General features: G+C 47.6%; 5 protein-coding genes across 5 annotated transcripts, besides 5 other annotated features; all 5 read left to right on the top strand.

Annotated features, from left to right (window-relative positions):
• Positions 1-381: 381 nt before the first annotated feature.
• Positions 382-423: a microsatellite.
• Positions 424-456: 33 nt separating this feature from the next.
• Positions 457-1,962, top strand: TraAM80_04311 (DNA repair and transcription factor protein; the record flags this gene model as incomplete). The annotated part of the gene is made up of 1 exon (XM_029381244.1): positions 457-1,962. One exon carries the CDS (start codon positions 457-459, stop codon positions 1,960-1,962), a length of 1,506 nt encoding a protein of 501 aa, XP_029238921.1.
• Positions 1,963-2,137: 175 nt separating this feature from the next.
• Positions 2,138-2,182: a sequence feature (A-rich).
• Positions 2,183-2,334: 152 nt separating this feature from the next.
• Positions 2,335-3,696, top strand: TraAM80_04310 (uncharacterized protein; the record flags this gene model as incomplete). The annotated part of the gene is made up of 1 exon (XM_029381243.1): positions 2,335-3,696. One exon carries the CDS (start codon positions 2,335-2,337, stop codon positions 3,694-3,696), a length of 1,362 nt encoding a protein of 453 aa, XP_029238920.1.
• A 436-nt stretch (positions 3,697-4,132) lies between these two features.
• On the top strand, positions 4,133-5,098 carry TraAM80_04309 (ADP-ribosylation factor-like protein; the record flags this gene model as incomplete). Its single annotated transcript, XM_029381242.1, has 1 exon — positions 4,133-5,098. One exon carries the CDS (start codon positions 4,133-4,135, stop codon positions 5,096-5,098), a length of 966 nt encoding a protein of 321 aa, XP_029238919.1.
• Positions 5,099-5,306: 208 nt separating this feature from the next.
• Positions 5,307-5,324: a microsatellite.
• Positions 5,325-6,071: 747 nt separating this feature from the next.
• TraAM80_04308 (putative 40S ribosomal protein S9) lies at positions 6,072-11,150 on the top strand (the record flags this gene model as incomplete). Its single annotated transcript, XM_029381241.1, has 1 exon — positions 6,072-11,150. The coding sequence occupies one exon, from the start codon at positions 6,072-6,074 to the stop codon at positions 11,148-11,150; it is 5,079 nt and encodes a 1,692-aa protein (XP_029238918.1).
• Positions 11,151-11,621: 471 nt separating this feature from the next.
• Positions 11,622-11,641: a microsatellite.
• Positions 11,642-12,678: 1,037 nt separating this feature from the next.
• TraAM80_04307 (putative zinc finger protein family member) lies at positions 12,679-14,679 on the top strand (the record flags this gene model as incomplete). Its single annotated transcript, XM_029381240.1, has 1 exon — positions 12,679-14,679. The coding sequence occupies one exon, from the start codon at positions 12,679-12,681 to the stop codon at positions 14,677-14,679; it is 2,001 nt and encodes a 666-aa protein (XP_029238917.1).
• Positions 14,680-14,840: 161 nt separating this feature from the next.
• Positions 14,841-14,900: a sequence feature (A-rich).
• Positions 14,901-15,238: the final 338 nt, after the last annotated feature.

Below are 15,238 nucleotides of genomic sequence, written 5' to 3'. Positions count from 1 at the left end.
TCTGACTTCTCAGCTGCTTGACTGTGAAGGTGTATTACGGTGGGTTTGCTCTTCATTTGAAAGTTTGGGGTGTTGAACTTTTTTTGAGGTGTCCGTGGTGATGATGGTGACATGATCCCAGCTGGGAGGAGAACAGCGGGACTAACGCTCTTGTTACTTTTGCTGGGATGTTGGTGGTGTACATATGTGAATGCATGCAACATCGTGTCTCCTGTTTCCTTTCTTACAAAAAAAAAAAAACTGTGTATCTGCGACTCTATCGACTCTGGGAAAGGAGGCAGAACTGAGAAGTAACGTGGCGCAATTGAAAGAAACTTGCGTTGGCGGCAACCGTAGAAGCAGCAGTGGGACGAGCGACCAGAAGAAGTAAAACCGAGAGAGCACATCACACACCCACCCACACACACACACACACACACACACGTGCCAATAGCGATACCAAAATAACAGGTGAACATGAAGGGTTCCTACTTTGATCAGCTGCTGGGCCACCCGGAGCGTGAGGCCTTGATGACGCAGTGTCCAGCCCTCGCACTCTTCTGCTACCAGGAATTTGTTGCTGCCATTCAAGGCAGAAGACGCGTGTTCGACCCCTTATCTACGAGGGACGAGGTGGCGGTGCTCTTGTCGGCCGCAACTGTTTCTGAGGTTACCGCTAGAGTGTTTGCAGAGGTGGAAGATGGTGCACCTGTCTGTCCCTTTTGGTGCACCCTCCGAGTGGCTTTAGAGTGTGCGTGGGATCCTGTACAGAAAAGCGATGACCATTGGCGGCTCTACGAGGTAGCGGGAAAACCCCGTCTTTATGGAAAGGCAATGCCGCGAATGCCGCTTGCGCAAGTCTCTTTGCAGAATACATTGGAGACAAGTCGGAATGTGCTTCGCATGACGACAACCTGTGCCCTTGCAGGATCTATTGATCCGTGTGGAGAGAAGCGTGGACAGCCCATTGCAGCCATGTTGCAGTATTCTCGTCTCGTTTCACCGTCGTCCGAAACGAACAAGATTACCTCCGAGGGGTTGAGTTTTTGCATGCAGCCCTTACAACAGCAATGGTGGACGTTGGTTTCTGTGGCCCTGGAGCGCGTGTTGGTATTGACGAGTAGCAAGGGAGTGACACGTGCCGAGCTGTGGCAATTGCTGGCTGTTTTGTTTGCTCTTGATACAAGTCATTTTGTCTACATGTTTCCCGAAAAAGAAAAAGACTTGGCCGCCTTTCAACTTTTGGCGCGTCTTTCTGAGGTGGGACTTGTGTATCCGCTGCTCTCTGATGGTTTTCGTTGCTTTGCGTTGTCACCTCATTTTCACCATGCACTTTGTTGGAGCTCCACGGCCCCGCTCTGCGCAGCTGCGCTGCTTGATAGCGAAGGAGGCTCGTCGCATCGTGTCCGTCGTGAGGATGAAGACACAATTATTACCGAGACCAACTTTCGACTCTATGCTTATACAAAAAATTTGGACCTTTTGAATATTCTTAATCAGTTTGCAGAGAAGGATGCCGAAGTGGATCAAATGATTGCATGTTATCGAGTTACACGCAGAAGCTTTGCTGCGGCTTTGAAACGTGGTATTGGTGCCTCGCATATCTTGCAGTTTCTTGCGGTGAAGGCGCATCCATCCATGTGGAAGCATTATAGAGACGGTGAATCCAAGGGGGCATCAAACTCGGCTTTTTTAGGAGCTGGAAACCGCTTTAGAACTGCCTCTGATGCCCATATTGAAGGGGTCATTCCACAGTCATTCTGCGACCAACTGATGACGTGGGAAAAAGAGTGTCGGCGACTTATTTTTAGTCGCGACCTTGTACTGCTTCGAAATGTCAGCAGGGCTCAGCATGAGGTGTTGTTGAACGCCCTTTCTTTGGGCGGGGAGGGGCAGGCAGTAGTACACCAGGAAAATGGGTATTTGGTGGTTCAACGTGACGCGTATGAGCGTGTGTTGGCCCCTCTGATTTCCACAGAGTAATCGCCACCAATGGAGATGGAGGTGGATGGTCGTGGTTATGCTGGGGAGAAGAGAGTCCAAGTATTTTGATTGCGTTTTGATAGGACGCACTGTGGCTATGGAGGAGTCATTTTGCCATTTTTATTATTTATTCTGTTTTTGCTTACCCCTTGCCTTTGTCGATGTTGTTATTTGGGTGTGTATTTCTGTTTGTTTGCTTGTTTGCTGGTTGTTGTTGTTTTTGCCTAATTCTCTTTTCATGTATATACATTACTCTTCTTTGTGCTTTGGTCTTCACCTGGTGTTGCCATTGGAGTGGTGGGTGGATGAGGTGTATCGACGCTGGAGCAAAAATACACAAACCGCGTCTTATAGGATAACTCGTCGGGGAAGATGATGCGGAGGGCCCCCGAGTGGTTCACGCATGGGCGGGCGCGGGAACGGTTTCATCAGTTTTGGCCGTGGGTACTGAGCAGCGCCTGCGCTGCCATGTATTTTTACAACCGGGAGCCCTTTGATGAGATGGCCGGCACGGTGGTGTCAAGGGTGCGGAGGCCATTACTCAAAACAATGGAGTGGATTGAGTTGCACGACGTTGACCCTGAGACAATGGCTTTAGAGCTTCCGCCCGACATGATATTTGGCCCACTTGAGTTTCCGAAGCAAATGCGTTTTTTGCTTGCGGCGCTACGGGCTGACAATGAGCTGGCCGACGGCTACTTGGCGCGTGTGCTGGTTGATCACATGGATCTCTCGCTTGACGTGCCCAACTTGCCGGAGGCGGAGCTTCTGGAAGCTGGGGGAAAAGATCTCCTTAACTTCGCCATCGATGATTTTCTCGGCGAGGGGACACGAAAGGTGCGAAAACATGTCTTTTTTCAACCGGACGAATTCCTGCGCCTCATTAACTTTTTCTCTGCGTATCCAACGCTTACCGAATATTTTGTGAATCAACGGAATGGCGTGGAATTGGTCTTTCGAGCACTTGATCATAGTCATGATGCATATGCGCGTGTCTTAGCACTCCGATCCATCTGTTTGTTTTGTTTTACTCAACGCCACGATGGTGATGTAGAGCGCCGCATTCTGCAGGCGAACGGTGTGAAGCAGATTGTGGAGGCCTACAAACAAAGCAGCGGGGACCCTACAGATACACGCTACATCACCCTTGTGCTCTCGTCCATTATGAGGCATTACCCAAAAGAAGGGGGGAAAGAGTTTATTGACGCCGACGGGATACAGGCCGCAGTAAATAATTTGAATATTTCCCGTTATAAGGGACTTCCGCAGCACATTCGCGTCTTACATGATGCACAGAGACTTCCGCCTGCGGCATTAGGTAAACAGACGACAAATGCCCTTATCGAAGACGCTGATTTTATTCCCGTGGCTATGGGCATATTGGATGTCTTTCCAGAGTTTTACGAAACCGCTGGGGACATTCTAAGCCTGATAGAAGACATTGTTCCATCGCAAACGACGCCATTTGCCTTACTGGAATATCGCGCGATGCCGATTCTCTCCAAGTTCTTCGTGCACTGGAAGGATGACCACGGCTTCCAGACAGACGGAACACGTACGCAGGTGGTGCGATTGTTTAAGATGATGCTGAATGATAAGACCTGCCAGCGGTGCTACGACCCAAGTGTTGCGTCATACGAGTTGCAGGAGTGCCTTCGCACGGCAAAGGAGGCTATCCGGGAGGAGGAGGAGGGGGGTAGGGTAGGACACGAGCCTCAGCACGCCATGAGTTGAGGCGCAAAACGAAGACAAATTGGCAGAATTTGACAAGCGCAAAGCTGCCTCCTATCAGCTTGAGAAATTAGGGAAAACACATACACACAGAGAAAGAGAGACTGGCCAACGAATTGATGGACGGACAGACAGGCACAATAGCATGCACGCACGGGAAAATGAACGCCCGGAACGTCGTTGGGTCTGTAATATATATATATTGCAAAAAAAATATGTTCCTTGTTGGACCCATATGTGCAGACGTCTGATTGCCTCTTTTCAGCCATGGCAGTTCATTTGTTTATTATTTTTCCATTCAGTTGTACATATATTGTTTGTTTGAATGCCTAACTGCGCGTTGATAACATGACATCATTCTTTGTTCTTTCGTGTCGTTTTTTTTTTTTTGAAAGCTGTTTTCTGCCGCCTTTTCCCTCACTCCTATCTTCTCTCCTCCATGGCTGTTACGCGCAAGGAAAGAGGAATAGATAGACCGGAGTCTGGAGGAGCCGTGACAGCATTGCCGTATATTGTTATTACAAAACATTCGATGACTTCCTCCGAGGAAGAAAAACGTATTGCATATTGCAAGAAGCACAATGTGCATCATCTCTTTGAGCTGCTAGCGACGAGGCTACTGGTGGATCGCCCCGAGAATCCCTTTGAGTACCTTCGGGAGATGCTTACAAAAGTGGAGGACTCTGAGAAGCATAAACACTCGTACGACCCCACAGTTCTTGCACCAGCCATAAACGGTGCGCAGCAGCCACTGAAGAAGATTACGCTGGGGACTTTTGGCATTGATAATGCCGGAAAAACAACCCTCATCTCGGCCTTAGGCGGCAAAATTGAGCTTAACACTACACCGACGGTTGGCTTTACACCGACAAAGTTTCAGACGGAGAAGTATGATATATGCATCTTTGATTTGGGTGGCGCCGCAAACTTTCGTGGCATTTGGGTTCATTACTTCCATGATTGCCATGGAATCATGTTCGTTATAGATTCCGCAGCGGATGAGACTGTGGTGAAGGAATCTCTTAAGGTTCTTCGAGATGTAGCACAACACCCGTACGTGAAAGGCAAACCACTGCTGGTTCTCGCCAACAAAAGGGACCTGAACAATAGTCAAGGCACGAATGTTGTTCCAGATGGTTATTTGGAAGGCTTCTTGGAACGAGATACAGCACACCGTGTGGTGGCATCCTGTAGCATTAGCGAGGACCCTGACCTTGAGGAGGGCGTGGAATGGCTGCTTGCGATGGTGGAAAAGTGTTACGACACACTGGAGGCACGTGTCATGCACGACACTGAGGCTGTGAGAGAAGAAAACAAGAGAAAGGCGGTAGAACGGCTGGCGGCAGTCAAGACTGCATCAGAGAAAAGGAACAGATACGTGGACTCCGTGGGTGGTCATTTTTGATTATCTTAAAAATAAACCTCTTTCTTTGCCTTTTTTTTCTGTTTGCTTTTTGTCTACCCCCTCCCCTCCTCATTGCCAATGTTTGACTAAGCTCTGGTGGCTCTTCGCTTTCTCCTCCTCCTTGTCGTGTTGGTGGAGTCAGCTTCTTATCGTGGGGCTCTGAGTGGCAGACGACTGGGGACGCGTACATATACATGCGTGCGCAGCGATATATATATATATATATGAGGCGGGTTGATTACTGCAGTGCAGCACCGTGTTACGCTGGAGTGTAAGGGTGAAGCCACATTGGGTGTTCTGTCGCATAAAATTTGTTCCATTGCCCGTTTTTTTGTTTTTGTCCTCCAGCTTGCATGCTTTGCAGAGCCCCGCCGCATCTCTCCCCTTTGTGTGGTTTATGGGCCTTTCTTACCGACCTGTTTGCTTCCTGCACATACGGGCCCGAATTTCGCTCTTTGTTCCTTTATCTTATTCTGGGCGAAGGGCTGAGTTGGTGCAACAGAAGCTCCCGGTTCCGCCTTTCTTCCTCCTCACGTAGAGTAGAACGCCGGCTAATGGAGAACACAGGTAGCCAGAATACCTAAAAAAAAAAAAGAGCGGATAACAAACAAACACTTGGAGAGAAAGAAAAACAATTATTTTCGTATTCTACTTCGTTTTGTCTTTTTATTTTCTTTCCTAGTTTCTTTTTTAAAATTTCTTCTGTGCGTTTCTTTCTTTTTTTCTTTTTCTTGGGAGGTGGGGGGGAGAGGAATTTGTATTTGCCCCCCATCTGCACGTATTTTGGGTGCTGTAACTAGTTGGCTGTTTATTTTTAGCCCCATTGACAGGCTAGACCATTGCGCACAGACACAAACATACACTAGTATTAGGCCAAACCGTTAGCGTGTCTGTGTGGCTGTATCTTATTACGGTGTGTTTTGTATCCGGACGTACTTAGCTTATTAGTTTCATTTTTCTTCACCTCCTTTGCATGCCTGTGGCATCAGTATTGTCAACTTCTCTCCGGTTGAATGGAGTGCAGGAGCAAAGGCAAGGTTCGGCAGCCTCTTCGCGGCCTGTTAGCTCTGGTGTGCGCAGCACCTTTGAAGGAACCTACCCGAGTTCTTCCAGGACAGGGCGAGAGAGTTTGTATTCTCCGAGTTGCACATTTAAACCAACAGACTTTGGTGCCGCTGAGGTAAAAGAGGCCATGAACGTCTTGAAGAAGCTTCTCTCCCCTGTAATTATGCGCAGAGTTTTGAGAATACGGAAATTAAGGCGCTGGCCCGGCGAAAACGTGAAGCGAGTGTATACAATAGACTCCATTGTTCACGCTATTCGTTCCTCAGATTCAATTATAGCGAATTGGCCAGAGGAAATTCTTAGGCTGTTTGCAGAGGAAGCAGTGTACTTTTATCTGGAGCCAAAGGAAATCATTGTGTACATGAATGAATGGTACGTGTCTAGTGGGATTGTGGTTTTGTTGTATGGTGAACTTAATGAAGGAACAGCATGTCTGGGATCGCTAACTTCCTTGACTGGACGACCCTACTATTTCCGACATTCCGCTCAAGCAGTCCTTTGCGATCAGGTTGTTCTTTGTCAGGATGTCTCAACTGCGCTTATATTAGCACGTGAATATGCTGATGTGGCCGTGTTGCCCGCTCGATGGGTGTGGGATGTTATCAATAGATACGTTTTACAACACTTTGGCGGAAGCGTGCTGGATTGCCTGAAGTTTACTATTTCACCTATGCGTGAAAGAATCATGAGGGAAACCTACTTCCCCACATCGCTGGCCCTCCGTCGCAGTTGGATGTGGTCACTGTTTGGTTCCAGGGACAGAATACGTCTCGCGCGGTTAATGACAGTGAGGACGTTTTGCATAGGTGACACGCTATTCTGTGAGGGAGATCATGACCCCTACATGCACATAATACGCCGTGGAGTTATAAAAGTGGTAGTTAAGAATAAACCACTGCTTGAGTTTGACTCAGGTTCCTCCTTTGGTGAAGTAAGCATTTTATTTGACGAACCTCGCTCTTGTCGCGCTGTTGCCTCAACAATGTGCGAGGTTTACTCCCTGCATCGAACTCACTTAATGAAATATCTGCGAAAGCGACCAAGATTGCATGAAGCCATGATAAGAACAGCGCTGGAACGGCGTGAAAGGTGGCTTGAGGATGGGAGGCAGCGAGAAGTCATGGGACTTGCCTGTTTACTTGCTGGAGTTCCTTGCCTCAGCCAAAGCACGGAGAGGGTGCGCATTTCCCTTGCAATGGAAGCCAAAACGTATGTTCTTCCACCGAACCAGACATTGTTTGCCAAGGGTACAATATGCGATAGTCTGTTTGTCATTGGACGTGGGACCTTGATGGTGGAGACTGGAAGGGAGGATCGCAGTGTACGATCAACGGCAGATTTTGTGGGGGAGTTGTGCCTTCACCCACATCGTTGGCCAACGGATGTGGTGACGTGCACCTCCGTCGATGGATGGTCCCTTTCAGTGGATGAGATTATGCGGGCTCTTTCCAGCATTAACGCGGATTCTCAGGCGGTGGATATTTGTCGACAGGGCATTGAATTGTATCGTGCACAGTATGGGCAAGACAACGTTATTGAGGAGCTTGTACACACAATACCCTATTCACCTACGATTGAAAACGGTGATGGCGCGACTCCACGCACAAAGAGGGCCACAGTTTTCTGTACAACTGATTCACAGGGTTTGGCTGGGATGCCTGTGTCATTGCTGGGGCAAGCTGAGGGGATTGATACTAATTTTGACTGGAATGAATACGCAATGGAGGACAAATCCAACTTCTCACTCGAAGAACACGATGACGTTGAACAGATGAAGCGTAGTGAACGACGATCTTTAGAACAGAGTATTGAAAATAAACTGAGTTGGCGTGTAGGAGGACTTTTATCCGTCTCTGAAACGAAGAGTTCAAGTGATGTAGACTCTGACTTCTCTGTTCATATTGATGATATGCAGCAGATGTTGGTGGAACAGGTGTTTTTGATGCCCACTGAGCGACAACCGAGGCTACTTCGACAAATTAACCATAGTAAGATTACGCTTATCTTTGATGATGAAGTGAATCCAATGGAAGAATTATCTTCCGACACCTCCACCACTAATGATCTCACACTACCTCAATATGTTGTGCCATCCCCTGTAGTCTATACCCTTGACGGTGTCACTGCCTACAGTGATGGAAACCCGGTACCAGTGGCTGAGGTTCCCTCAACCATTAGCCCACGCACAGGTTTAGATTTCGTTGCTACAGCAACACATCGACGAAGCCATACACCTGAATTTTCACGTTCTATTCCCTGGCAAGTCGCTACACCGCGTACCCCAAGGGAGCTGAGTGGTGCTGCATCAAAGTCCCCACTGAGTGGAGTCCCGCAAAATTCACGATCGTTAAGACCAACTTCAGCCTTCTCCCTGAGGCGTACACTGATACGTGCGGCTTCCGCTGGATGTAATCAACGGATGAATCAGAGTACTGCTATTGGTAACCGAAACAGTGCTCATGGTACTCTCATCTTGTCTCAAATTTCAGACAATATGAGCACAGGTGCGTCGAGTAATGCCAACAGCTGGACAAAGGCTAATAGTATTGACCTTTCACAGAAGGCAAAGATTACGGCTACCATGTTTCAGTCTGCACTAGACCGGTACGTCAAATTGGATGATCAAAGTTATTTTCAGGAAATCGTCCGCGTTTGTTTGCCGTCGCAACCAGAGGAACAATGGTTTGAGGAGGATACAAGCAAACCCGCAAAAAAGATTGAGGGACTAATTTTACTGTTGATGCATGTAAGACGTTGCGAGGGTATCGAAATTGATGAGACTATGAAATTTCCCATTGTAAAAGTATCCACTAACGCCGGTGTGCTTATGCGTACTCCAGTTATGGAAGACCGTGAGGAACCTGTGTGGCCCATTGAAACTGCCTCATGTATCAATTTTATCCATGCTGACTCGGAGGTTCATTTTACAATATGTGATGCCCAAGATGAAGGTAAGATTGCATATTCCGCCACATTGCCTACAAGCAAACTTCAAGAGAATGGGGGTGTGGGTACGATATATATACCTATGCATGCCGAGGAGCTTGGCTTATCTGAATCAAGCGCTAATCTTGGGGCTCAGGTTGAGATTTGCATGCTGGCTGTTAAAGCCTCTAAAAACAGTAGTTTGAAAAAGCGCCTTGATGACGAAGAGGATGAGGAATCTTCAGATGATTTTAGTACAGTGTATTTGCAGGTTTTAGGCGTTCAAGGTTTAAAACACCGTATTGAGGCCGTTGTCAGTGTTTCTGTGGAGAGCGATGGGAAAAGCAAGGAAATTCTGCGTACTCCAAAAGTCACACCAAAGACTTGCACACCCTCTTGGCCAGGGCAATGTAGTTTTTGTCTTGTTAAAAGTGACGGTATTGTTAGCTTTGATTTGTATCATCATGATGTGTTTTTGGCGTCGTACGACACCCCCATTGATACCCTGGCTTTTGGTGGGACAGGCATTTATGTCTTTCACTTGGTTAAGGCGCAGGGAAACCCAGGCGAAGTCTATGGGGATATCACAGTATCTGTTCTTGATCTGAAGGCGGCTTCTGTGAAGGAGCATGCCTTGAATCAACCAGCCAACGTTCTCCTATTACACGTGGATAGCTTGAAGTTGGCGTTAACCTCAGAGGAGTTTACTCCCGACCCTTTTGTTGTTGTACGCGGGTTAAACGGAGAAGTTATCCTGCGCACCACACTCAATCTTGGCACCTACAATGCAAAATGGACCGAGGAGGAGGCGTCGTGTTTTATCGTGTGTCCAATGCTTGAAGGGGCGACTGCCATCTTCCAACTTGAAGTATACGACAACAACGAGTCCAATAAAATTGGTACGGCAACGATGACGGTGACGAGAAAAGGACTACGGCGTAGCCGCATGCAAATTCCTGTGGGGAACTGTGGGTTGTTAACCTTAGTGGCTCACGCGTTTCCTATTCAGGAGGTTCAGCGGCCACCGCACCAAAGGAAAGTTTCTTTCCTTGGCGAAAATAATGGGGAAGAATTATTGATATCGATTCATGTTAGTGGCTGTGACAATCTTCAGGGTACAGGCTTTGACGACTTTCAGATTGATCCCATTGTAACTGCACGTATAGGACGAAGACGCATGGTGGTTGCACCATTGATCTCCGGAAGCACAGCCCCACGATGGCCGTATCCAAAGGCCACGTTTGTTTTACCTGTTTTGCCAGACCTCTTAAATTCTATCACCTTGGAGGTGTGGGATACAAACATCGAGTTGTGTGATGTGCTTGGTGTTGCACGCATCCCAATTGAGGAACTTTGCCGAACAGGTACGCATCATTTTTCACTCCAACCTCACAAGGATCAGGAATTTGGGCGACGGCAGAATCTGGGCACTATCACTGTAAAAACTCGCTTTGGACGAAGGAACGGCAAGGTCATTTCTGATGGATCTTCAGATTTACTTTTCATTGGGAACAGCTACGGTGGAAGCTTGCTGGACAACCGTCTGTTTCAAACGCCAGGTGACACCCCAGAGCTTTCTGTCACGCGCGTTCGTGTGCACATCTCCTGCTGTAGCGCACTTCAGACTGAGCCCTCAATTAGGTTCATCAAGGTCACTTTGTCATGTCTTCAGCACGTGTTGCTTGAGGTGAGGAAGGAGTACGACAGGTCCAGTAGCGTTGCCTGGTCGTTGGAGGAAGCACGGGTGGTTCTTGACCTGCGGTCAATTTACGGGCGTTTGTTGCGCTTGAGAGTTGCGCGCAGTTCCTCGACCTTTGGAGGTGATTATACAGACATTGGGTCGGCGTTTGTGCCCTTCTCGACACTTCTCTCAGTTGCTCCAGAGATCATTTCAGTTCGGAGTTTTTTGCTTACTAACTCGCCGAGCGACCAACACCGGGTAAGTGCATTTGAAGGAGTGGATCGTTCACGAAGCACTAGTGTCAGCTCAGATACGCCGACCATCACCCTCTCTTTTCTCGCATCAAACGAGGCAAACCTTATAGGTGAGGAGGGTGATTAGGCAAGTGTGCCCTCACCTTGCCCAGCTGGCGGTGAGATGGTGTATGTGTTGGTTTGCCACTTTTTGTGATGATGTATTGGTGGTTTGGGAACGTGTGGCAATGCGCAGAGGCGAGGAAGTGGGTAGAAAAAGGCGAAGAGATACCAAATGAAACGAGAGAATTGAACAGCTCGTAGAGGAAATCGGCACCTTGTAAGAGAAGCGAACAAGGAAAAGAAGGTGTGGAAAGGTTGGACTTTCTGCGGGAAGGCAAGGTAAGCATGGCAACGGTTGTGGAATTGACAGCGAGGTCACCCTTAAGTCAAAAAAAAAAGAGGTGAGGGGGTGGGGGCAATAATCTCAAGGCAATCATAAATGCTGGACTCATTCATGCAGGTATATATTTACCTTACCTATTTATGTGTTATACTCTATTTGGCTTGTCTCTGCCTAACAGTGGCCTTTTTCCGTCCCTGTGAAGTTTGGCCTCTCATATATATATATATATATATGTGCGTGTATCCCCCAGACAACTGCGTATGTGCGTGATGTGAACGTGTAAACCGCAACAACAGTGAGGTCAGTGGTAGAATGCAAGTCAATTGAGGACAATGAAAGTGATGAACAAAATAAAAGAGCGAGGTATAGATAGTGCGTCACTAAGAGATATGCCCCTTGAAATATGTAGAAGGAAGAAATAATTTGTAAATGTGAGGTCTTTTGTTTTTGTTTTTGCTAGTTCCATTCCAGCCGTTCTCGTTTTTGTCCTGTGTATATACATATCTGTGCGAATACATATTGCTATCTCGGCACCTTTCATCTACGTTGACCTGCTGCTGTGTGTCCTTGACACCTTCATTTACGTTCACTCTTTCTTGCCCTTGCACTCTTTTTTTTTTCTGTTATTATCTTTTTTACGCACGTGGTGGGTAAAACACCAACACAGTGGTAAATTCACCTTGGAAGCGGCGGTTAGGTAGCGCATACCAAAAACAGAATGACCTAGGGACGGAGAGGGTGGCTGTTCTCGTCGCACACAGATATACGCAGTGAAGGGGAGATGCAGCAACAGTGTGAGGAAGAAGAGGCGTGAAGAAAAGAAAAGCGGGTAGTGGGGGGACTCAGGTAACAGGGCTAAGACTGAGAAGGTGTAGCAGCGTGGGGGAGAACGGTGATGGAGCGGAGAGCGGGGAGCGAGGCATTCAACAGGACTTGTGGCTTTCAACGTTAATATATTTTTGTTGTTGTTCCTTTTTTTTATGTTTTCTTTTCTGCGCCTTCCTCGCCCAACATAGGGGAACAAGGCGGGGAGGCCTATATAAGACCCACTATATCAAAGGAAAGTGGGGAGACTTCAGCAGGGAGGAGTGCCCAGAGAGAGTGAGATCGCATTACTGCTTCATACTAGAGAGTCACCTGATACTAGCAGGATACGACGAGAGTGAGTTTGCTTCTGCTCTGGAAGCAAAAGTCCTTGTGAGAAGTTGGGACGTACGAAGGAGTGAAAGTAAAAAACAAACAAAAATAGATAGTTTGGCATACACTGGTAATGTTTGTCTCCGATCCGTTTCATCAAAATTTTACTCTTGGTACGGGTGGTAACCCTCCAGGGGCCGCATCACCGCTTATGATGATGTGCGGGGTTTATCCAGAGTCAAACGGGGCGGCCTCTGCCCATGTCAATCAGCCCTCAATTGCAGCAAACACTACGGCCGTTCGGCAATGCCACTATGGTTTTCCCATGAACGGATTTGGTGCACCTTTGCCAGCACCACAGGAGGAGGAAGGGGAAACAGAAGGACAATATATGTCTGTTGATAATCATTGGAAAGCCCCTGCCTCTGTTCACCCAGCTGCTGCTTCCGCTTCCGCAGGATGGCAGATTTTTTTTGGCGCACAGCGCCCAACCTCGGGAGCTGGTAATTGCAATTCTATGAGGTCGTGTGATGCCTTTCAAGAGAGCCAAAGTATTCGTGTTGGAAATCGCAATGATGTTCACGTTCACCCCGAGTGCTTGGCGACAAAACCACAAGAAATGCTTTTATGGCTTCAAGAGAAAGAGTGTGAGTTTCGGCAGACACGGTTGCAGGACAAAGAAAAGCTTTTTCGAGTTTTTTGTGCTGACCTAAAGGAGGTGGTTGAAGTGCCTATATATGCGCTTCGTTTTACAAAAGGATTGTATGTAGATCCCAGTTTAAGGGCACGAAGGATGCGGAGTGGACATCAAAATCAATTTGCCATGATGGCATCGCAGTTTCCAACAGCATGTGGATTATTCTCCGAGGATCCTTCCTTGTGCAAGTGGGAAAGATGGTGTAATCAGGTGCATATTGAGAAAGGATGGATGCATACTAAGAAGCGCAAGTTTGAGGCATGGTCTAACGCGCTTGAAAGACGTTTCAATGGGTTTCCCCCAGACTACCTATTTCCGGTTCACGATCCTCAACTGAAATCTACTTTATGTCTACCGAAAGCGTGTATAGCTGGCTTCTCACGTGGCTTATTTCAGGGATCCGCGAAGAAGGTACCAAGCGTGTGTATGCTGTTTCAGCGCGGCCGTTGCACTGCCAATTCATGTTGCAATCAGATACACGTGGATCCAGCATATTTGCAGCTGCATCGTTGCTGGGTATGTAATAGTGATAAACTCACGGAAAAGAAGCGGATAGAACTTTGGGAACAGATGGAGTCCTTGCTAGCATCACTCTCGTCGCGTTGTAAGAGGGACGCCATCGACAAAAATGATTTATCTGATTCGGCAAGGAAGTTGAATCCGAATACTCAACCGTTTGTTTTATCGCCACCACCATCGAAGGCCACCGAAGAAATGACTGTGGAGACCAGTACGATAAAAAGGGTCAGAATTAACCCCGATGCTTGTACTAGGAAGGGGGACGGCAGCGGAACCGAATCACTAGATTTTTGTCAGCCAAGTCGTGCTGTTATGAGTGGCCCAGTTCTCATGGAAGAACCTGCACTTTATTTTCCTCCTGTGAGATCACCAGATACCCCTGTCATTGCGCGGCCACATCAGCAAAAGCAGGATAGTTTGCATACACATATATCTACAAATGGTACAAGCAGTAGTAACTCTCGTTTGCGTACGACCACTGCTGCGGGAAAGATTTTGCCTCTAGGGGAGTTTTTTCCGATAGTGGACGGAGATGAGCGGTCACAATCATCTCTCCAAGCGAGTCATAGTAATATAAGTCATGCCAGCCGAAGTCACCGACACACGAACAACCCTTACACTCTTGGTGGTAGTTCAAGTTGCGCCGCCTTGCCCAGTTTTGGATGGGTACAGCCTGTGCGGAGTGCAGGAAACAGTGTCACCACGATTTCAACCAGTTATATTGGGGCAGACGCCAGCGGATCCACCGTCAACGTTGGGTGTGGAATGCGAACAAAAGCGGATCCATCTCCTGGAGCATCCGTTATTGTTTCTGCACTGTTTCCGGCGTATCATGACCCTGACAGAAGTCTTCACGCTTCAGCTCCCAATCAACCATGGAATGGTTCAGGCAGCGTTGGTGCGAAGACAATGGAATAACTTCAAAAATTTACACTTGATGTGGCCCACGCGAATGCTGAGGAGAATGCTTTTTTTGGGGGCTTTTGAAGGAAGAAAGAGAGCAGAAATTACAGTACTTTTTTGGAGTATAAGTATTTGAATTGGGGTGTTGGGGGGGGGTATAGAAATGAAACGATTGATTTTTTTTGTTTTTTTTGTTTTTTGTTTTTGTTTTTTTTTTGTTTGGTTTGTTTGTGTTTCTCAATATCATTTTACTTACCATTTCAGGGCTGCAGTCCATTGTGCGAAGCGCCACTGACGGATACGTAGGCCTTTCATAATATGTTATGAGGCGCCAGAAGGTGAGACCTGGAGACATGAAGAGGACGCGGCGTTGTTGCATGCACGCACGCGTGGCCTGTTTCCGTTTTACTAGTGATCTTGACGTTGGTATTTTCTTTGCGCATGTGAAAGAACGGTGGGAGTCTGCTGTGTGAGTTATTGCAATGAACACAGAGAGAGAGAGAAGGAGAAAAACACACATGCACACAAGTCGACATTTAAAGGCCCCCGGCTTTTGTCTTATATCTGGCACTGG

The sequence above is a fragment of the Trypanosoma rangeli genome (genome assembly GCF_003719475.1).
Source record: "Trypanosoma rangeli strain AM80 chromosome Unknown Tra_15.4_contig_00124, whole genome shotgun sequence".
Taxonomy (NCBI): domain Eukaryota; phylum Euglenozoa; class Kinetoplastea; order Trypanosomatida; family Trypanosomatidae; genus Trypanosoma; species Trypanosoma rangeli.
Note: the sequence above shows the minus strand (reverse complement) of the source record. Positions and strands in the feature narration are given on the sequence as shown.